This window comes from Uranotaenia lowii, chromosome 3 (assembly GCF_029784155.1).
Source record: "Uranotaenia lowii strain MFRU-FL chromosome 3, ASM2978415v1, whole genome shotgun sequence".
Lineage (NCBI taxonomy): Eukaryota > Metazoa > Arthropoda > Insecta > Diptera > Culicidae > Uranotaenia > Uranotaenia lowii.
The window spans coordinates 193,961,453-193,985,859 of NC_073693.1; the positions used below are offsets into that span (position 1 = coordinate 193,961,453).

The 24,407-nt window shown below is 35.0% G+C and overlaps 1 protein-coding gene across 1 annotated transcript; it reads left to right on the plus strand.

Annotated features, from left to right (window-relative positions):
- Positions 1-2,066: 2,066 nt before the first annotated feature.
- On the plus strand, positions 2,067-11,013 carry LOC129752965 (sodium-coupled monocarboxylate transporter 1-like). Its single transcript, XM_055748755.1, has 6 exons — positions 2,067-2,144; positions 4,530-4,885; positions 4,943-5,253; positions 5,316-5,996; positions 10,514-10,590; positions 10,648-11,013. The coding sequence occupies exons 1-6, from the start codon at positions 2,067-2,069 to the stop codon at positions 11,011-11,013; spliced, it is 1,869 nt and encodes a 622-aa protein (XP_055604730.1).
- Positions 11,014-24,407: the final 13,394 nt, after the last annotated feature.

The following is a 24,407-nucleotide window of genomic DNA, read 5'->3' on the forward strand; positions in this document are numbered from 1 at the left end:
GAGGGACAGTTCCAAAGTTTCAGATTTTTAGATATTCATTCGAGATTGATACTCACCGTAGTGGAGTTCACCGTTTCGGTGACAATATTTTTTCTTTAGCATTTTTGATTGAACAATGCCTACATAGAGAATAGTAAAAAAAAAATATAATTTTAAATTGAAAGGTATTTATTTAAATTTCTCACTATCGAAAATAAGTCCTAGAAGTAGCCATTTTTTTCAAGAAAATTCAAAAAATAAATTTCGGATTTGAAGGTTTCATTTTTTTTATATTTTCTTAAATAAGAAAGTAGTAAGCTGCATCTTTTTTCACCACAAGCATGATCATTTGAAGCATTAGTAAAAAATATCAAATATTTGGGAATAAATAAAAGAGAGATAAAGTTTGCGGTTCAAATTAGATCAAATTTCTACTCTTGTAAGTCAACTAAAATTTTAGATTTTAGTCTGAAACTTTGATTAAAAAGAATCTGCAATATAAATAATGTTAAACAAGCAACCAGTAAATGTGTTTTCAATTGAACTTAAAAAAATTAAATCTAGTTTTCTCTGTTTTATTTTGTATTTGTGATTTATTCTGGTTTATGTTAGTTCTTAACAACTCTGATTGAATGTAAAATTTTAGTTTTGAATCCAGAATCAAAATTATGAAACTGCGATCGCCTGTAGTTTAAATACATGATAAAATTTTCACATTGTTGTTTGAAAACTGCCTTTTTAACCTGAGTTCGTAATTTGAATTCAGAATTTGAAAACGATTTTTGAATCTAAGTTACAGATTTTAATTGTTACTAATTATAAGCCAAAAAGTGAAATTTGGATCAGATTTCTTAACCAGAAATTTCTTATTTGATTTCAGATATTTCATGATCATCATGAAACTTATTAATATCCAGTTCTATATAAGAGTCAAAAATCAACATTTCAAATCTTAAGAATGGTATGTAATTTAAAATAGTTTTTTTTTTTTCATATTCCAAAAGGATAAGTCTCGAACAAAAAAGTTTGCAATTCAAAACCGAAATTCGAGTCAGGATTTTTTTAATGTTTATCCAAACTGAAGTTCTGTAACAATAAACTGGATTTGCTACAGAATCCGAATTCTTATCACAAACATCGAATTTTATTGAATTATATTTGAATTTGAAGTTCCAAAATCCGGAATTATTCTAGTCAAAGCTTTCTAGATACTTTTCCTCAAGTATACAGGCCGTGCAAATCCGGAATGTTAATTTTAAGAAATCTAGCTCGAAAAATTCTATTTTTCGGGAGTAATTTTTTTAAATTATAACAATGCAATTTGAATTTTTCATTTGATTTTGCAAAAAATGTGAATTAAGCCGGGCAAAATCAGAAATTTATTAATCAAAATTTAGGCAGCCGGGCTGAGGCGAACATCAATTTTGGTCTTTTTCAGCAGAAATTTAAAAACGATCTAACTTTGGTTAAAAATTCGTAATTTTGAACTCGAACTAACAATCAATAATAAGCCTGCGATCTCTTGCAATTTCAATTCTTATCGAAATAGTCATCTTTATAATTTTATTTTTATTATGGAACTCATTTACGGGCTGAATCTGAATCTGGGTTTTGCACTTGAATTTGACTTTTGAATCTGTTTCGCAATTTCAATACGTTTGGTTCCGTTGAATTTATTATTAAAAATCTGATGTTTGGGGTTCCAATGATAATTCTTCATTTAAATTAGAAATGTATTTCTAACCTGACATGCAAATCTAAATAAAAATTAAAATTTTGAATGATGAATACGTATCGCTCTGAATGTGAAACAAAAACTCACGATGGTAACTAGTTTTTTTTTCAATATATTCGGAAAAATAACGTCTTATGAGGATTCGAAACGAAAAACAAGAATCCTAAACTGGATACAGAATCCGAAATATGAAGACACAAATACAATTAGGATTGCAATAAGTTAAATCTTAGTTGAAATTTTATATTCTGAAATGAATTACTATCAATAGGTGAGGAAATTTTGAAAAACTATGGTTGAATTCTGAACATGGGACCAGTTTTCGAGATTGCTTGTGATGAACCCCCATGGGATGAGGGAAAGTGGTTTACCTCCAAAACCAACCCCCGTTCCTACGGTCATGTACCAGGATAATGTATTTCAGCCACAAGTATGGTCATACATGAGCCTACAAAAAATACGTTGTTTATCTAGTAAAATAAACAAAACATTAGTTCAAACTACGACTATGTTTCTTGACAAAAATTGTCAAGAAACAGATTAACTGGCAGTGTTTAAAAAAAAAGTTGTGGTAGATTCGCTTTCTTCCGAACTTGAAAACTTGTTATTGTTCTGATTAATTTTTTTTTAATTGCGTAAAGATTATTCCTTAGTCCTCCGTAATAATTTATCGGAAATATTTGGCATCTCTGTCCTCACGAAAGTAGTTTTTCTGCTCGTGACTTTAATGATGAGAAAACCACAGTTATCGGTTGTGATGGTTAAGATGAGATTAGTTGTCATCGCCGTAAAATTCAAAAAAGAGAAAATCTCACTCATCAAAATCTCGATTTCATGAGATTTCGCAACCTTGGGTACAACATCAGAGCTCCAAGTTTAAAATGTTTAATGAAATATTTTATCGGCTATATCAGTATATTTACTCTTCAGTTACAAAAAAATTAGGATGAGAATTCAGAACAATGTTTTGATTTGAGAACCTAAAATAGGAACTAGCGAACGGCTAAGAAATGTTTACCCCACTGCCAAAGCTTTCCCAATCTACTTGCTTTTCAGAAACACCTTGTTGTCGAATTTTAAAATATTAAACTGCTGCTAATTTAGACTTCAGTCCCCTTCCCTCTCACAATCAGCCATTTCAGATACTTAATAAACTTTTACCCTTTAAATTTTTCATGATCTTATTCTTCTCTGATGGCTCTGATACTCCACTAATCAATTTTGAACCAATATTTCTACCGCCGATGCATTTGCCTACTTCACAACTTTCGCTGCAATCTCAGGATAACTCATTTGATCCACATTTTATCTTATAGGTGTCTTGAAAAAAGTTTCACATTAGTAAGTAGAATAAGCTCTATAAGAAAATGCTATGAGTTTTTTGATTATTTCCTCTACAAGTGAAATAAAAAATCTAACTTTTTAAGTGTAGGTCTAATCTCTATGTTGTCTTCGATAAACTTATTTGAAAAAAAAAATTAATGAAACTTTGTCTTGAATGTTAAGTTTCTAAAACATTCAGCTTTTGAGTTACAGTGTGAAATATGAAAATAACTTTCAAAAATCAGTTTTTTAACATAACTTTTTTCTGGTAATTTTAAAATCTTCAAAACATTTTACAAAGTTGTTTAAATGAACAAAAATTGAATCAAAGTAATCGAAAAACTCCTTTTAATTCAACCAAGGTAAATGAAAAGTTCAGATACCGGTATTTCGATAAGAACTTACTATCTTCTTCAGTGAGCGTTTTCGATTTCGATCGAAAACGCTCACTGAAGAAGATAGTAAGTTGCTATCGAAATACCGGTATCTGAACTTTTCATTTACCGTGGTTGCATTAAATGGAATCTTTCGATTGCTTTGATTCAGTTTAATCATTCAACCAAGTAGGCTCACAACACAATAGAGTGAACTAAACTGAATTTTTGTTGAACATTGTTAGTAAAAACAGGGAAGCTTTTTGAGTTGTATTGTGAAAATGCATAAAAATAGCTGTATTTTAGCCTCAATTCTACGAACAATGTCGGCAATTTTTTCTGTGAAAAATATGAACCATATTAATTAAGATTAATCACCGTGATTTATGTTTTGAAATTAATTTTTACGGCCTTATCGGTGAAAGTCTGTACCACCCTATCGACCGAAGCGAAAACAATCAAACCCGATTGGATCGCTCGCAAAGATAACAACCGGTACAAGTCTGACGTCGATAGAACCGTTGTACTGTTTACGGGAGCTTTTCAGAGCGACCACATGCTTTCCTTTTGTTCGTTCGCACTGCAAGTTTCGCGGTGCGAACCACGCAAGATCAAGTATTGTGTTGTGTTAGACTCAACCCTGTCCGATTCTAACATTTCAAAATAGTTGATCCGTGATTGAACAAAAGTTAAGTATGTGGTGAAAATGCTTCTTAAAAAAAAAAAAAAAAAATTCTACCCGCTCATTTCAACACCTATAATTTTCTTCTAATCTTCTTCTATCCATCTATAATTTTCAATTCTTGAAATGTTCTCAATATGAACCATTTTATCTATTTTTTCTAAAGAAAATGTGAATCAATGGAAACACGGAAAATTTATAAAGGGTTCAAAAATTAGATCATGAACTATAAATAAATTTTCTTAAAAATAAAAACCTTCCGCCAATTTGTAAGAAAGATATGATTTTTCAAAAACCACCGCTTAAATGGTCCAAAGTAGGGCAACTAACCCAATATGTCTCCAATGGCATAACTTTTTCTTAATCAATTCATCGTTAAAAAATAATCATATGAACTCCCTCAAACTTAGAAAAGCACTAACTGAACTCTTTTCAGGCACACGCCAACCTAACCGATTTACCGTGGGATGCTGTAGTTTTCGTGGCATTCATCTTGTTTTCTACCGTCTATCCATTATGGAGTCGATTTCTAGGCGTAAAGGAAAAATCAAAGGCCGAGTATGTCTTTGGACTAGGGAAAATCTCTTCCGTGGCCATGATCCTCTCGATATCTCGAAGCACTTTGGGAGTACGATCTGTTCTGGGCTACCCAAGCGAACTGTTCTACAGAGGAACGGCCATGTTCGAAACCTTGTATGGAATGGTCGCAGCATATCCTTTAGTATGTTTTCTGTTTATACCGGTCTATTTTAACTTGGGTATCACCTCAGTTTATCAGTATTTGGACTTCAGGTTAGTGATTGGAGTGCTTGAAATGAGGAAATCGATAGATTTTATTTTTATTTGCAGGTTCAACAGTCGTTTAGTCCGGTGTTTGGCTTCGATGACGTTCATAATTCGGAGTATCCTTATCCTGGGGGTTAACGTCTTTACTCCATCTGTGGCGTTAAAAACTGTGCTTGGCATTCCTTACTGGATATCGCTATTGGGGATTTCCTCCCTCAGTATTCTCATAAACATCCTCGGAGGAATCAAAGCTGCCATAACGGCTGATGTCGTTCAGACTGTAACTATGATTTTAATATCGATTGGAATTGTCATTCAGTCGATGGTGGATGTTGGAGGATTCGAGCAGATTTTCATAATTCCTGCTGATAGAGGTGAGACAAAACATATCGGAAACCCTTATTCTTAAAATCATATTCAAAACTATTTATTTCAGATCGTTTAAGCTTCTTCAACTTTACCGGGGACCTAACGGTTCGCGTTGATACCACTTCAGCATTGTTGGGACAACTAGTAATGTCACTATCCATCATCGGGTGTCAGCAAACCTACGTTCAGCGCTACCTTATCATGAAAAGTTTCAAAGAAGTTCGCCAAACACTTTTTAACAATATACCAGTAGCCGCAAGTTTGTTTTGTTTGGCATGGATTGTTGGTTTCGGTGTATTTTCAGTCTATGCCGATTGTGATCCACTAAAAGCTGGTTATACCGAAAAAATTGACGAAATTCTTCCGTTTTTTATGCGCGACAGATTCTCGTATCTGCCAGGAATGCTCGGACTTTTCATGGCATCTCTTTTCAACGGTGCTCTCAGTGTCGCTATCTCGAACCAGAATTCTCTGGCCACGGTCACTTGGGAAGACTTTATCTCAATCCACCCTAAATTTAGGGAATTTACTGACCGACAACAGTTGACGACTATCAAACTGATCGCAACCATGTATGGAATAGCTACGATGGGCGTTGGATTTCTCGTTGCACTTCTTCCTGGAGTTATCGAGAGCAGTATGCTGATGACTTCTGCTACAACTGGACCACTGTTGGGGGTATTTCTGCTAGCAATACTTGTGCCGGCGGCAAATTGGAAAGGAGCCGCATGGGGAATGATTGTATCACATATCACTTCCATCTGTACCGTTGAGCCGTCAACACGTACGCCGGAGCATCGTATCGTTGCTGTGTACCTGCAGGAACATTTTACATTATTTATTTTTCCTTACCTGTATTTCAATCAGCACTTTTCAGTGCTAAAATTATTTTCATTTTCTTTTATTCATATTTTCTCTTTTCTTTCCAGCATGGGGAAGTCTTCGGCCGGCTCAAGGGCCGGAAGAAAACGGATTGCTGAACCTAATCCAGGGCCATCTGCCAAAAAAGTTGAAATTTCCAATTCATTCGATGTCCTTCATAACATCGGTGATGAGGAAATATTCATATTTAATTCTGATAAGAGTACTAAGAAACCTTCTTCTTCTTCTTATACTCTTAAAAACGAAAAGATTCCACCAATAACGGTCACGATTCCTGACTTCAATGCCTTTCGAAAAGAAATCGTCACTTCCGTCAAGGATGTGAAGATTTCTTTTCAGATCGGTCGAAGGGGAACTGCTCGTATATTGGCGGAATCTTTTAATGATTTTCAAAAGGTTTTAAATTATTTGAATAATAAAAAACACCAATTTTTTACGTACGACACTAGAAGTGATCGTCCATTTAAAGTTGTACTTCGTGGTCTCACTGGCGATCAGACACCGGATGAGATCACAGCTGAATTAAATTCTTTGTTAGGTTTTTCTCCAATTCAAGTAATTCAAATGAGGAAAAGAACCAACACGAATAATATCAGTAGTGTTGGTTTTGCTCCTGAACTTTATTTGATCCATTTTAAAAAGGATCAGGTTAATAATTTGCAAATTCTTGAAAAGGCTCGTCTTATGTTTCATTGTCGAGTCAAATTTGAACCTTTTCGTAAATCTTCTACCAATTTTCTTCAAAATATTACGCAATGTCGTCGTTGTCAAGCTTTTTGTCATGGCACTAAAAATTGTAGAATGAATGCCAGATGCATGTTTTGCGGCTCATTCGATCATGAAAAATCTAAATGCCTTTTTGGTGGTGATAAGCCAAAAACAGAATTTTTTAAGTGTGCAAATTGCGCAGGTAATCATTCCTCGAATTCGCTAGACTGTCCCATCAGGGCAAAAATTATTGCTTCTAGGAAAAATCCCAAAGTTTCCAGAAAAGTTTCTTCTCCTCCTTCCTCTTTTTCGTCTTCACACGTCGGGCCGGCAAACAACCTGCCTGTTCGCATTCAGCCTCGGCCTACATTGGAATCACGGCTGGGTAATACCCGAAGTGTTAATGTTACCTGGGCTGATTCTGCGCCACAGACTCGTTGTTTATCGTTCTCAGAGGTGGTTGAAAATGGGTTGCCCTCTTCAGGTTTAACTAATAAAAATGGGAAAAAACCAAGTCTCAACGTTCATGCGAAGGCTTGGGAAAATCCCCGAAATTCAAATAGTTTTTCTTCTCCTTCCTCTTCTGATTCTAACAATTTTGTTGATTTGGGTGAGATTACTGAGGAAAAATTAAAATTTTTGCATCAAAATTTAATGGAAATGATGCAACTTATGTTGAAAGCAAATTCAATGTTTGAAGCTTTCCAAACTTCTTTTAATTATGCTAACAAAATTATTATGACTTTACGATTCCCTCATGGATCCAAATAGATGTTTAAATATTATGAATTGGAACGCTAGATCTTTGCTGGCTAACCAAGACGAATTCTTTTTATTTTTGAAAACTCAAAACATACATATTGCTGCCATCACTGAAACTTTTTTAAAGCCAGACAATAACTTGAAAAGCAATGCTTTCTTTAAAATTTTACGAAATGATCGACTTGATCGACAAGGTGGGGGTGTAGCTATTGTCATCAATAGTCGTCTCAAATTTAGACTTCTTCCTTCTTTCAATACAAAAGTCTTAGAAACAATTGGAATTGAATTAGAAACTTCTATGGGGAAAATTATAATTGTTGCCGCATATTTGCCTTTTCAATGCAGCGGTGAACAGAAAAATTTTTTGAAGGGAGATTTACAAAAACTCACCAGAAATAAATCTAAATTTTTTATTATTGGTGACTTTAATGCAAAACACCGATCTTGGAATAATATTTCATCAAATTCAAATGGGAATATTTTGTTTAATGACTGCTCTGCAGGTTATTATACTGTTGAATATCCTAATGGGCATACTTGTTTCTCTTCGATTAGAAATCCTTCCACAATTGATTTGGTTCTAACGGATTTAGGCGAGCATTGTAGTCAATTAGTTACTCATGCGGACCTCGATTCAGACCACCTTCCAGTAACTTTTTCTTTATCCCAAAGTCCCATTGAAAACCCTTCAAAATCAACTTTTAACTTTCAAAAAGCTGACTGGGAGCGATATAGGAATTTTATTGAACGTAATTTGAATGTAAACGTTCCACTGAATTCAATTGAAGATATTGATTTGGCTGTAGAAAATTTGACAACTGCAATAGTCAATGTTAAAGCCGCTTCAATACCTAAAGTTAAACATAAATTCAATCAACCTTTAATTGATGATGATCTTCAGTTTTTGATACGACTGAAAAACATTCGTCGACGCCAATATCAACGTACTAGAGATCCTTATTTGAAATTAATTTATTGCGACCTTCAAAAAGAGATCAAACGTCGTTTAAATTTCATTCGTAATGAAAATTTTGCTAAAGCAGTAGAGGACATAAAACCCTACTCAAAGCCATTTTGGAAATTAACTAAAATTTTGAAAAAGCCCCAGAAGCCAATTCCTACTTTGAAAGATGGGGATAAACTTCTTTTAACTAATTCAGAAAAGGCTCAAAAATTAGCCCAACAATTTGAGTCTGCTCATGATTTTAATTTAAACGTTGTAAGTCCAATTGATGCTCAAATTTCCCTAGAATTTGATGATATTCTTTCTAAGCAAAATGTGTTTGAAAGTTCTTGTGAGACAAATATTGATGAACTTAAATTGATTTTCAAAAAATTTAAAAATATGAAAGCTCCAGGGGAAGATGGGATTTTCTATATTCTTCTTAAAAAGTTGCCTGAAAGCACTTTAAATTTTTTAGTTAAAATTTTCAACAAATGTTTTCACTTGGCCTATTTTCCCAATAAATGGAAAAATGCCAAAGTAACTCCAATTTTGAAACCTGGAAAAAGTGCTTCAGAGCCTTCAAGTTATCGACCAATTAGTTTGCTTCCATCTTTAAGTAAACTATTTGAGAGAGTTATTTTGAATAGAATGATGATTCACATTAATCAGAATTCCATTTTCCCTGATGAACAATTTGGTTTTCGTCATGGACATTCTACTACACATCAACTTTTGAGTGTAACTAATATGATTAACGCTAGCAAATCTGAAGGTTTTTCAACTGGTGTTGCTCTTCTTGATATTGAAAAAGCTTTTGACAGTGTTTGGCACAAAGGTTTAGTAGCTAAATTAGCTCGATTTGATTTTCCTGTATATCTCACCAAAATTATTCAAAATTATTTGACTAGCCGAACCTTACAAGTAAGCTATCAAAATTCATGCTCTGAAAGGACACCCATTAGAGCTGGTGTCCCTCAAGGCAGTATACTTGGGCCAATTTTATACAATATTTTTACTTCTGATCTTCCTGATGTACCAGAAGGAAAAGGTAGAAGATTATTTGCTGATGATACTTTGCTTTCAGCCAAAGGTCGAAATTTACGGGTGGTACGCAGTAGATTGCAACAAAATTTAAATTCCTTTTTGAATTACTTGAAAATGTGGAAAATTTCTCCTAACGCTTCCAAAACTCAACTTATTTTATTTCCCCATAAGCCAAGAGCAAATTTTTTAAAACCTAATGAAAATCATTCCATAACTTTTAATGGGGTTTCATTAGAATGGTCTGATCACGTGAAGTACTTGGGACTTACACTTGATCGGAATCTTACTTTTAAAAATCACATTGAAGATATTCAATCTAAATGTAATAAATACACTAAATCTCTTTATTCTCTCATCAACAGGAAATCCCGGTTGTGTCTGCGAAATAAGATGCTCATCTACAAACAAGTTTTCCGACCAGCGATCATGTATGCAGTTCCGATTTGGTCTAGCTGCTGCGCGACGAGGAAGAAAGTCATCCAGAGGATTCAGAACAAAGTTCTGAAAATGATTTTGCGGCTTCCACCTTGGCACAGCACCGAAGATCTTCATCGGATTGCAGGCATTGAATCTATTGAAGAGATGGCCAACAAAATCATCTCCAACTTCAGAGGCAAATCGATGCAGTCTTCCATCGCAGAGATTCGTTCTCTTTATGTTTAGTTTAATTTTAAGATAGTGTTTAGTTTTAAGTATAAAATATTTTTGCTATTACAGGATGTTCTCCTACATTAAAAACTTGATTGCGCTCAGCAAATTTAAATCTTATAAATAAATTTTTATAATCTAGTTACTTATAGGGCTATGAACAGTTCATTATTGAGCTGAACACCTAGTTTAATGCAATAATGTAATATAAGTGTAATCATGATTTGATACAAATAAAGACATATTTAAAAAAAAAAAAAAAAAAATTGTATCACATATCATTACTCTGTGGATCACATTTGGTGGTCTGATGGTCGAGAAGCAAACCAATCTTCTTCCAACCAGTATTGAGGTAAGTTCAAAAGATTTCCAACTGAACTCAGATAAAAATATTTTTTTTATTTTTTAGGGTTGCACTTATGATAGCATTACTTCATCAATTTACAATATTACTCTTCAACAATTGCCTAACAGTGTGGCATTCAACGAATCCCATATTGACAGCGTCTCCAAATTTCACCTCAACGGAAATAGGGATTCTTCCCCGCTTAATATTTTCGCCATATCTTATATGTACTACAGTATAATAGGAACAATCATAACCCTTTGCGTAGGAACAGTGGTCAGTTACTTGTTCCAGAGTTCGGAAAATGCTTATGATCATAGGTTGTTGCATCCTTTAGTGTTAAAAACCAGCAGGAAGTTGCCGGGTCGAGAACGTCGATTTGTTGTCAACCCATGGATTAGGCAAAGAAACTCAGAATGTAGTGCGTAAATAATAGGAATCCAGTTTTTCTTCATTTTTCTTTAACTGGTTGCAGAATCATTCAAACTAGGAAAAAAATTATATTGTATTGAAAATAAAAGACTGTGTTCAACTAAGAGTGCAGGAACTCAATAAACGATAAATTTTGCAATGGGGTCTCTGATTTTTCGAAATTGTGATTAAAAAATGTAGAAAATAGATAAAATAAAGGAATTAGTAGAAATAGAAGAAAAGTGTTGATAAAAATATAAATAATAGATCATGAAAAACGTAAGATTGAGTTTTAAATTTTATCGTGTAATGAGAATGAGCAAGAATATTTCGGAGAGCACGAGCAAGAGCACTGAGTGCGCCAGTTGATTTGCGAGTGTTGGAAAGAACGGATGCTTGATTCTAAGCAGTTTGAAACGTACATGATAAGGAGTTCATCGGCGGATTCGACAATGGCATAGTTAAGACTCCCTTTGCCAGGTGATTAAATTGTGTATGTTAAGGAAAAGAATTTTCTTCGTTTAGAGAAATGTGAATGGAATGAAAATGTCTTTCAGTGGTTTTTTCGAAAAAATAAAGACATTTGTCTCGCTCAAAGGAATATAGAGCGAAAAAAATTTGAACGGATGAGGATGGGGCAGAGCTCTGGTTGTTTGATGATTGGCTAAGGGTGCTGTTATCAGGCTTCCGAAAAGTACAGCTTTGCTATGACAGCCTTTTTCTTGCCAAACAAACTGTCTCGGTTCTCCTTACCACTCGGTTCGCTGCTGTACCGTCGGTAACGAATCAAAATGCTTCGGCTACATCGCACACGTGCGAGAACCCAGGCTGTATCTGAACAATCGGCTCAAAGCATGCGTTGCGAAAATGTTGTGCTTTAAGCTGTAACGAACCCAACCGACAGTTCGGTTTTCATCTCTCCATGCCTCCTGTTTAGAAAATAATTTCATCCTAACTGTCGGCTGCAGGGCGTGACAGTTTGAGCAGGACTGTCACGGGTGACTGTCGAGCCCATACCGTACCCATACCCGGTCGTATGCGCTGCTGCTCGGTTGGAATAGATCGAACGAGCCATCTATTCAAACCGAGCAGCAGCATACGACCGAGGCCTAACGCGATGTGTGGTGCCGGTGCCGGTAAGGCGAAAAGGGGTGGGGAGGGTGATTGGGGCGATCACCACCCGCAGTAGCTTTAAGCAAAAGGAAAATTCATAAGGTCGTTCGAAATTAACTCGGCCCGAGCGAATCTCGGCTACAGTCGGACGGAGTGAGTAGTACTGTCATGCGAAATTCAACGCATTGAAAACTGTCACGAAGCTTAAAAAATTTTCATACCCACGATCAAACTCTCGCATGAGGTAATACAAGGCTTCGCTGTACATCGCACGACCGCTTTTTTTAAAACTGTCGGGGAAGAAATATTCGGGAAGCTTTAATCGAGGTGCACGTGCGACGTTCGCAAGAATACTGTCGTTCGCCAGTACTTTTCGGAAGCCTGGCTGTTATACTGAGGCGACAAGCAGCGCGTTGATTTGCGTCCTGTTCACGCGACATAACTGCTTTAATTTCCTCTCCATGGAAAAAGCGCAGACCTGACATACCTACTGAGTGCTTTGGAAAGCTCGACTAAGCTGATACCAAGAAGTTTGTAAGCACGACAAATAGGAAATCCAATGGGAATATCGCTTTTTTCAGTTCGAAGCTACGATTTCGGATTTTAAGCGCAATAGTTCGAAGATCCGTACGAATTTGTGATAATAAACTTTGTTCGAACGGATACTTTCGTTCGAATTCGAAAAAGCTATTCTAGTTGTCGGTTCAATGCGATACGTTCGATGTTGGTTACCAAATCAAATTCGAAATTTTTGAGCAGCAAGCAACGTAAAAATTACATTTGTTGTCAAGTATTTTCCGGGTTTTTGGGTTGTGAAAAATGTATAGGTCGGTCAGCGGCAGAAAATACTTGAGAAAAAATGATTTCAGGTCGTGTGTGCTGAGGACTGTGCAACTGAAGAGCATCTAAAAGCAGGCTAAAGTATAAAAATCAGCAGCCGGGAGACTGATTCCAGCAACGGGCCTAAGCCGGCAACATTTGAATTTTCAGGTTCGGTCCGACATCGAATTGGTTAATGAATCGGTCCACTCAGGAGCTGGTCGTTTCTGGACGGAAGAAGCTGTTCTCGACGCTTTTCGGTGGTTGTTGGTGAAAAAGCTCATACTACTGCTGCCGGTGCTCTTCGCTTCTCGGTCTCGGTCATCGTGAGGAAACGGAAAAATTTAAAAAAAAAACTACAAAGTTTACAAAAAAAATTTACTCGAAAGGATTAAATAAAAATCTCATTTCTTCAATTTCATTAATCAATTTTAATGGAATTTGAATACAAATTTCGGTATTGAAACATAGCAGCATTCTTTATTATTTTAAACCACGTGTCAATTCATGCATCGTCCAACTTCACAAAATTTTTATTTGAACTTCGAACAATTAGCTTTTTTTAACTTAGAATAATAAATGTTCCACCTTTTAAATTTTGTTATTTTGCAGCATACAATTTCGCGGGTTTGAATACAACAATATTCTTATTTTGAACTGCCTTTGAATTCCACAAACGATATTAAACTTCACTAATTGCATTAAACGATCATTGAATCATTGCTGCATCATTAGACTCGCGTTTGACAGTCCATAGAAAAAATACGTTCGATAGAAATGAGAATGCAATGTTTTGTTCGTGTAGAGAGTTTTTAAATCAAAATGAATTTTATAAAAACCCCTCGTTGAACGAATGTTTGGGCAAGTGACATAGTGATACCAATATTAGAAAATGAAAACAAGTTGCAAGAGTTGATGAAGAAAGTAATTAAAAACGATCGTCCTGTTTTCCTGTGGACCTGCAACCGAACAACACGTGTTTTACTCCTGAAAGAAACCCCGGATTTATTAGTTTGTTCGAACGATGTTCGAAAGATCCAGCTGTTCTCATTCGTTCGAACGAAAACAAGAATACGAAATTGCAAAACTTTCGAACGAATGTCATTCGATCGATAACGAGAATAATTTAATCGGTGAGAAAATTCTCATGAATTCTTCTTCTTTCCTCAAAAATAGCAAGGAACTTTGCCTGTTGAAATTTCAGTATTCTCGCAATCCGGATCATGATCTGATGAGTTTTTAATGGCTCCCGAAAGAAAGGAGACGATTCTAGGCATTATCGGATGTAGAAAAATGATGATTTATAGTGAAATTCAAAGCGCCTGTATGACATACCAATGCACTGCTTTGCTTTCTAATATGTAGGAACGCAAAATACAACGCGACGCTTGTGGCCAGCCCAGCATGATATCAGAGTTTTCAATTTTACTGTTCTTAGTTAGTGATAATCTCGAAACGTACTTCTACCTCACCTTACTCCGCCCTTTAGAAGTTTGTTTTTAACAAGATGAAAATTTGACTTCAAACCATAACAGGGTGTTTGATACCGTGAGTGGGTTCGTCCCACTAAAATCACCTTGGGCTTCGTATGCCAGTTGTGCCCATTAGTTGTGCTTATGAACTTTTACATCTTACCCTTTTCCTTTTTCCACCTTCTTATTTTTTGTCTTCCTCCTTTATCCTCTTTCTCATTTTCTTCCTTTTCCTTCTTCATCTTTCTCCTTCTCCTCTTCCGCCAACTTCAAGCTGGTACAGAAGACCCCGAAAAGTGTGCCGATTAGGCAACGCTTTCAAAGTAACTAGCACCCGTCACAGCATCCACTTTCCGGGTACCTCGAAACGTGTGCCGATTGAGTAACGCTTTCACCGTTACTCGCGCCTGTCGCAGCATCCACTCTAGGATTGTTCGATCATCTGGAAAAGATCGATTTCCGAAATCGCTTAAGCTGAATGGTTCCAGGATCGATCCATCCAAAAAATTTAAGCCTGAGGGCTACTTTATGCTGAAGAAATAAGTGAAAAACGACAGAGATGGTCGTAGATTTAAACATCAAGTGTATGAGCAAAACATTTTTTTTTCGAATTCAACTTCAGAATGTTTAATTTGTTATGAATTTGGTTGAGTTTATATGACACATCAAACAAAGAATAAATTTATGAATTTCTACATACGACATACTATCAAGATCAAGTTAAAGTGCGTTAGATAGGAATAAGCCTAATAATTGTAAATTGACTAATTACAACAATTCAACAATTTAAAGTAAGTTCACTCGGTGAAATGCTAATTTTGAAAAACTACGGATTTTATTTACGCCGATGTTTTGAATACCAACAACTCAGCCACAGGTCATGGGACAAAGATCCCGTGTTCAGTCATCATCTGGAAGGCTCAAGTTAAAATCATCAAGAATTCTATTTTTTATAGAGTAATTTTCATTAAGATTAGATGCAATATTAAAATATTAATTTGAGGAATGTAATAATTCAAATGTAGATATAAATTAATGTTTTATTTTTTTTTTTTTAAGATATAATATTTTTTGTGGTCTTTTCGTCTATGAATCTCGAACGTTGTGATGACAACTTAAATCTTGAGCTTAGTAAAATGTTATAGAATATTGATGCTTTATTCAAGACTGAGTAAGCTTCCGAGTGAGCGTTCTATGGGACTTTCGATTTCTGGAGCATTTGATATATGTTCTGGTTTTCCCCAAGAGTGTAGTGGTAAAAACGCTATCTATTAAGTTGGTTTCCATTATGTTGGCATGGAAGCACCAATAATGAAAAGCAGTTGAAGTGTTCATTTCCCGGCCATTTTACGTTCCCGGAAATCGGGAAATCTGATCATCCTTTTCCCGAAATTGTTTGGTTTTACATATTCGTTGTTCTCCACTTTTAACGTAAGGTTTTCTTAAAAACCCTATTTTTTAATTCAATTTTCATTTGTAGAAGTTTATGTTTGAACAATGTTTAAAAAATTAGCTTTAACCTAGGGTTGTCATCCGTCCCGCAAAAGCGGGACATGTCCCGCTTTTTTGTTGAATGTCCCGCTGTTCCGCTTTTTCTTCAAAATGTGCCACTTTTTTCATGCAAAAGTTTAACAAAGTTCACTGACATAAATTGGAAAAATTTAAACTTTAGCCTCAATTTTAATTCTTTGTTTTGGTTCAACACAAAAAATCTATCGAATGAGTCTTTTTTTTCAAAATAAGCAGCAATTTTTCAGAGTTTATATAAGACATTACTGAAAAACTCTAAAGTTACAGTTAGGTTCTGATTCAGTAAAGCGTTCTTGGAGCACGTTCAACCAATGCAATGTGAATAAATTTAGTATGAAGCAAAAAATTATTTAAGTTGCTTCCAAATTAATATAGATCTTAATTTTTGAACAGAATCTTAGTTAAATTGCCTTTTATCATACACCTCCTTTTTCGACTCAATTGTACAAAATGTACAATTATGGTTTCATGAGTTTCTAAATTTTTAAAACAAATTTGAAATATATTTGTTACTACATAAAAGTTTTTTTGTGCCATATCAAATAGAAATGAACCGCGTCTATGGCAAAAAATTCTGTAAATAATAGTCATTTTAGAAAAAAATGAGCGAAATTAATCTGCATTAAAAAAAATCCGTAGTGTACTTCCTATGAATGGCTCTGGCTGATGGTAGGTAGATATTTAAGTTTGGCAATACAATTAAGCATTTTTAAAGATTTGCTTAAATGTCCCGCTTTTCTTTCGTAAAATGTCCCGCTTTTTTCTGAAAGTATCTGGCAAGCCTACTTCAACCATATACCAATAATTTTTAACAATAATTTTCCTTACTAATTATGACCTATTTTTCCAATTTAGGTAGTGTATTAGCCCGAAAATTTAGATCTATTTATTACACTGGGTGACAGCCAAAAAATAGTCTGGGGTTTCTCAGCTGATTTAGACTAATTTTTGTGTCCTGAGTTAGAATATCACATTGATTTAGCTGTATCAGGTCAACTTTTTGAGATACAGTATTCTAATATCCTGACCTGATTGAACAAAACCATGGTCATTTTCGGACTCAGGGCGTCAATATTAGTCTAATTTAGTTGGAAAACCCTGGACTATTTTCAAAAAATCTTTTTTTGTTACTCAGTGTTATGTTCGGAAATTCCCGAGATTTTTTTATCGGGAATTCCCAAAATTGTTTTATCTCTGGTAATTCCCGGTCAGGAATCAGTCCTTAGGAAGGTGCAGATCCTGAAATTCTGCACGAATCTGAATCTCAAAATCTCCAATATAAATAGATATAAATACTTCAAAAAAACTAAAGACCGGATAAAAAATAAACGATTTAATCAATTTTTTCAAGGCCAAAAAATCGGAAATTGAGTTCAAAAGATCGATCTTACATAGATCGATCCAAGATCGACCAACCCTAATCCACTCCCTACAGTGGTTCAAATCTAAAAAAACTGAAAAAGTCAAATTTCCAAGACAGCGGAAACAAATTTTTTTTTAAGTATTCTTATCTCCATTTCCAAGGGTTTTGATATAATTTGATAATTTTTCGGACATTTTTATTTATTCATTGGATTTTTTAACTAAAAAATAATATTTGTTTTAAGCTAAGATAGATAAGATAGTTTTGAGTGAATCGCTGTCAAATTCAAAAAAGAAAATACTAGAATATTCATAAAGAATAATGCAAATTCGCCATAAATCATTAGTTTTATTATTCATAAATAGTATTAGTAATAGTATTTATTAAACACAACTAATCTGCAGGAGTTTCGAAGGCCTTACTAAATTGTTACAAAAATATTCATATTTGATTGAAAGGCCACTTCTCTCTCTCTGAAGTGTACTCTCTCTCTCTCTCTCTGAAGTGTACTGATCACATAATTGAAATGTTTTCAAGTGATCACACTACCACACTTCCATCTGTACCGTTGAGCCGTCAACACGTACGCCGGAGCATCGTATCGTTGCTGTGTACCTGCAGGAACATTTTACATTATTTATTTTTCCTTACCTGTATTTCAATCAGCACTTTTCAGTGCTAAAATTATTTTCATTTTCTTTTATTCATATTTTCTCTTTTCTTTCCAGCATGGGGAAGTCTTCGGCCGGCTCAAGGGCCGGAAGAAAACGGATTGCTGAACCTAATCCAGGGCCATCTGCCAAAAAAGTTGAAATTTCCAATTCATTCGATGTCCTTCATAACATCGGTGATGAGGAAATATTCATATTTAATTCTGATAAGAGTACTAAGAAACCTTCTTCTTCTTCTTCTTATACTCTTAAAAACGAAAAGATTCCACCAATAACGGTCACGATTCCTGACTTCAATGCCTTTCGAAAAGAAATCGTCACTTCCGTCAAGGATGTGAAGATTTCTTTTCAGATCGGTCGAAGGGGAACTGCTCGTATATTGGCGGAATCTTTTAATGATTTTCAAAAGGTTTTAAATTATTTGAATAATAAAAAACACCAATTTTTTACGTACGACACTAGAAGTGATCGTCCATTTAAAGTTGTACTTCGTGGTCTCACTGGCGATCAGACACCGGATGAGATCACAGCTGAATTAAATTCTTTGTTAGGTTTTTCTCCAATTCAAGTAATTCAAATGAGGAAAAGAACCAACACGAATAATACCAGTAGTGTTGGTTTTGCTCCTGAACTTTATTTGATCCATTTTAAAAAGGATCAGGTTAATAATTTGAAAATTTTGGAAAAGGCTCGTCTTATGTTTCATTGTCGAGTAAAATTTGAACCTTTTCGTAAATCCCATACCAATTTTTTACAAAATATTACGCAATGTCGTCGTTGTCAAGCTTTTTGTCATGGCACTAAAAATTGTAGAATGAATGCCAGATGCATGTTTTGCGGCTCATTCGATCATGAAAAATCTAAATGCCTTTTTGGTGGTGATAAGCCAAAAACAGAATTTTTTAGGTGTGCGAATTGCGCAGGTAATCATTCCTCGAATTCTCTAGATTGTCCCGTTAGGACAAAAATTGCTGCTTCTAGGAAAAACCCCAAAGTTTCCAGAAAAGTTTCTTCTCCTCCTTCCTCTTTTTCGTCTACACACGTCAGACCGGCAAACAACCTGCCTGTTCGCAGTCAGCCTCGGCCTACATTGGAATCACGGCTGGGTAATACCCGAAGTGATTTTAATGTTACCTGGGCTGATTCTGCGCCACAAACTCGTTGTTTATCGTTCTCAGAGGTGGTTGAAAATGGGTTTCCCTCTTCAGGTTTAACTAATAAAAATGGGAAAAAACCAAGTCTCAACGTTCATGCGAAGGCTTGGGAAAATCCCCGAAATTCAAATAGTTTTTCTTCTCCTTCCTCTTCTGATTCTAACAATTTTGTTGATTTGGGTGAGATTACTGAGGAAAAATTAAAATTTTTGCATCAAAATCTAATGGAAATGATGCAACTTATGTTGAAAGCAAAATCAATGTTTGAAGCTTTCCAAACTTCTTTTAATTGTGCTAACAAAATTATTATGACTTTACGATTCCCTCATGGATCCAAATAGATGTTTAAATATTATGAATTGGAACGCCAGATCTTTGCTGGCTAACCAAGATGAATTCTTTTTATTTTTGAAAACTCAAAACATTCATATTGCTGCCATCACCGAAACTTTTTTAAAGCCAGACAATAACTTGAAAAGCAATGCTTTCTTTAAAATTTTGCGAAATGATCGACTTGATCGACAAGGTGGGGGTGTAGCTATTGTCATCAATAGTCGTCTCAAATTTAGACTTCTTCCTTCTTTCAATACAAAAGTCTTAGAAATAATTGGAATTGAATTAGAAACTTCTATGGGGAAAATTATAATTGTTGCCGCATATTTGCCTTTTCAATGTAGTGGTGAACAGAAAAATTTTTTGAAGGGAGATTTACAAAAACTCACCAGAAATAAATCTAAATTTTTTATTATTGGTGACTTTAATGCAAAACACCGATCTTGGAATAATATTTCATCAAATTCAAATGGGAATATTTTGTTTAATGACTGCTCTGCAGGTTATTATACTGTTGAATATCCTAATGGGCATACTTGTTTTTCTTCAATTAGAAATCCCTCCACAATTGATTTGGTTCTAACGGATTTAGGCGAGCATTGTAGTCAATTAGTTACTCATGCGGACCTCGATTCAGACCACCTTCCAGTAACATTTTCTTTATCCCAAAGTCCCATTGAAAACCCTTTAAAATCAACTTTTAATTTTCAAAAGGCTAACTGGGAGCGATATATGAATTTTATTGAACGTAATTTAGATGTAAACGTTCCATTGAGTTCAATAGAAGATATTGATTTGGCTGTAGAAAATTTGACAACTTCAGTAGTCAATGCTAGAGCCGCTTCAATACCTAAAGTTAAACATAAATTTAACCAACCTTTAATTGATGATAATCTTCAGTTTTTGATACGACTGAAAAACATTCGTCGACGCCAATTTCAACGAACTAGGGATCCTTATTTGAAATTAATTTATTGCGACCTTCAAAAAGAGATCAAACGTCGTTTAAATTTCATTCGTAATGAAAATTTTGCTAAAGCAGTAGAGGACATAAAACCCTACTCAAAGCCATTTTGGAAATTAACTAAAATTCTAAAAAAGCCCCAGAAGCCAATTCCTACTTTGAAAGATGGGGATAAACTTCTTTTAACTAATTCAAAAAAACCTCAAAAATTAGCCCAACAATTTGAGTCTGCTCATGATTTTAATTTAAACGTTGTAAGTCCAATTGATGCTCAAATTTTCCTAGAATTTGATGATATTCTTTCAAAGCAAATTGTGTTTGAAAGTTCTTGTGAGACAAATATTGATGAACTTAAATTGATTTTCAAAAAATTTAAAAATATGAAAGCCCCGGGGGAAGATGGGATTTTCTATATTCTTATTAAAAAGTTGCCTGAAAGCACTTTAAATTTTTTAGTTAGAATCTTCAATAAATGTTTTCACTTGGCTTATTTTCCCAATAAATGGAAAAATGCCAAAGTAACTCCAATTTTGAAACCTGGAAAAAGTGCTTCAGAGCCTTCAAGTTATCGACCAATTAGTTTGCTTCCTTCTTTAAGTAAACTATTTGAGAGAGTTATTTTGAATAGAATGATGATTCACATTAATCAGAATTCTATTTTCCCTGATGAACAATTTGGTTTTCGTCATGGACATTCTACTACACATCAACTTTTGAGTGTAACTAATATGATTAACGCTAGCAAATCTGAGGGTTATTCAACTGGTGTTGCTCTTCTTGATATTGAAAAAGCTTTTGACAGTGTTTGGCACAAAGGTTTAGTAGCTAAATTAGCTCGATTTGATTTTCCTGTATATCTCACCAAAATTATTCAAAATTATTTGACTAGCCGAACTTTGCAAGTAAGTCATCAAAATTCATGCTCTGAAAGGATACCCATTAGAGCTGGTGTCCCTCAGGGTAGTATACTTGGGCCTATTTTATACAATATTTTTACTTCTGATCTTCCTGATGTCCCAGAAGGAAAAGGTAGAAGATTATTTGCTGACGATACTTTGCTTTCAGCCAAAGGTCGAAATTTACGGGTGGTACGCAGTAGATTGCAACAAAATTTAAATTCCTTTTTGAATTACTTGAAAATGTGGAAAATTTCTCCTAACGCTTCCAAAACTCAACTTATTTTATTTCCCCATAAGCCAAGAGCAAATTTTTTAAAACCTAATGAAAATCATTCCATAACTTTTAATGGGGTTTCATTAGAATGGTCTGATCACGTGAAGTACCTGGGACTTACACTTGATCGGAATCTTACTTTTAAAAATCACATTGAAGATATTCAATCTAAATGTAATAAATATACTAAATCTCTTTATTCTCTCATCAACAGGAAATCCCGACTGTGCCAGAGAAATAGATGCTCATCTACAAACAGGTGTTCCGAGTTCCGACCAGCGATGATGTATGCAGTTCCGATTTGGTCTAGCTGCTGCGCGACAAGGAAGAAAGCCATTCAGAGGATTCAGAACAAGGTTCTGAAAAGGATTTTGCGGCTTCCACCTTGGCACAGCACCGAAGATCTTCATCGGATTGCGGGCATTGAATCGATCGAAGAGATGGCCAACAAAATCATCTCCAACTTCAGAGGCAAATCGATGCAGTCTTCCATCGCAGAGATTCGTTCTCTCTATAATTAGTTTTAATTTAGGATAGTTTTAGTTTTTAGTAGTAAGTTTAAAATATTTTTTGACATTACAGGATGTTCTCCTACATAAAAATACATGATTGCACTCAGCAAAATTAATTCAAATAAATAAATTATAGTGATTAATAAACTATAGGGCTCTGAAAGTTCATTATTGAACCGAACACCTAATTTAATGTATTAATGTAATATAAATGTAATGATGAATTGGTACTAATAAAGATATATTAAAAAAAAAAAAAGTGATCACACTACCATTTAAAACAAACCAAAACTGTTTTTACTATAATTAGATTTTTACTATAATTAGATACTTAAGAGTGCATTTTAAGACTATTACATAAAAAAAATGCCTGGTATCCTCCAGCAGGTAGAAGAGATGAAAACAACCTCAATGGTTTCTTTCAGATAGAAAAACTATCTCTTCTGTTCCAGGATTCAAAATGCATTACCCCTGATCCATTTATCGGATTAAAATATTCCGCCACCAAGAAACGTGATACGCCTCACAGATTTTCTCACAAACGCATAATAGAAACATTAAGTCCATACGTACTTCCAATGCGAATAATCTTCACACCGCGCCATCATACAGAGCAAAGTAAAACGAAACGAACGAACCTTCCGTCTGACTCGTGGGGCTTAAATGTTAATAAATTACTGTAACCTTATCTCGGTGAAGGATGGGCTTTGTGGGGGAGTTTGGAGGGCTCTGCCTTGTAATATGGTGCCTCTTAAATAAGCAAATATGCGTCTATATTCTTGGTTCTAGATGAGCATTCCATTGAACCATCTGCATCCAAACTTCGCAGAAGTTACGAGATGAAGGGGGCGAGACTCAGGAGAACTGGCTAGGCTTCTTTGGCGCTCCTTTCGGAACAAAATTTCAGATTCTAGATGTATGGTTCTACCTTCTAATGCCATGCAGACGAGAAGCATCACATGTTGTAGGCTTTATCACGTGTTTATTACATCGAGAAACGGTACGATCCCGTTCGGGGCAGTAGAAGTGATACAAGGGTGGAGTTCCGGAACCGGAAGTCCAATCTGGCAAAAGGATGTAAGTACAGTTGAGAAAAACAAAATAATTTAAAAAAGTTTGAAATTTGGAATTTTTTCTATTTGATACGGTGCATTTGTTAAGAAGTTTTAATTTTCAGACACTTAAATGAAGCTTTTATTTATTAACTTTATTTTTCAAATTGGACCAACTCACCTATATCTGTTGGTTGCTTCGGAACGAAAACAAGACGTAAGTTTGCGAAGAATCCATATGAAATCAACATGCAAAGGTAGGAGACCAGGAGCCTCCCTCATCTCGGCATGGGCCAGGGTGACCGAAGACGAAAGTAATTTACATACTTGTATCGCAGAGGTCGTCACTCTGGGGAACTCCTGGGGATAATATGTATGCATGTAGGTAGATAGACATTTGTGCGATGCTGTGGCTGTGTGCATAGAAGTGGAGCGAAAAGCCATAAATATGTTTATCAACACGTCAACCGGAAACCGGTTGAAAAAGGTTGTCAAATAAAATCCTCACGAAAGCTTCCTCTTAGCCGTATACCGCAAGGCAGCTGGAGTAGCTCTGGGTAGCGAATGAATTTCAACATTCGTTTGATATGATCGTTTCAACACAAACCCAAATTCAGTTCGAATGTTTAAAAGATCTCCAGTATTTTATATCAATTTAAACGTGCATGAATTATGAACTATATCTCTGGCGGAATATCGAAAGGTATCACTGAAATGATACACAGTAAGGATATTGCTTACCAATACATTTTCACATTTTTTTTTTTCAAAATTAAACATCAAAAACAATAAATAAAGCTTGTCAAAGTTGTTAATTTAACGCAATGTCCCAAAAATCGCTGAAGAAAAACAAACAGGATTCGTTTCAAGCTAGAAAACTTCTTCTTCGAGTGTTATTAAGGTTGTTAAAGTTTCCGTTGAATATTCGTTGAAACTCAATATATAGGATCTCAGTGAAACTGCATGTTTATTTGAATAGGGGAGAATGAGGATACTTGATCCCTGGGGATACTTGATTCCTTCGCTATATCTCGAAACAGGAATGTGTTACAAATATCAAATGTTCTAGAAAAATGTGCCCATTCGAACAAAACAACAATGCTGTTATCTTAACAAATTTTTAAAAAATTAATTTTTGAAGGGAAATGAATCCAACTTAGATGAAATTTCAGGGACTAGATAAGAGAAAATCGATGTTGAAAAACATGCGAAAAAAAATCGCCTTGTCTCCCGGTAGGACTTGAACCCACATCTTG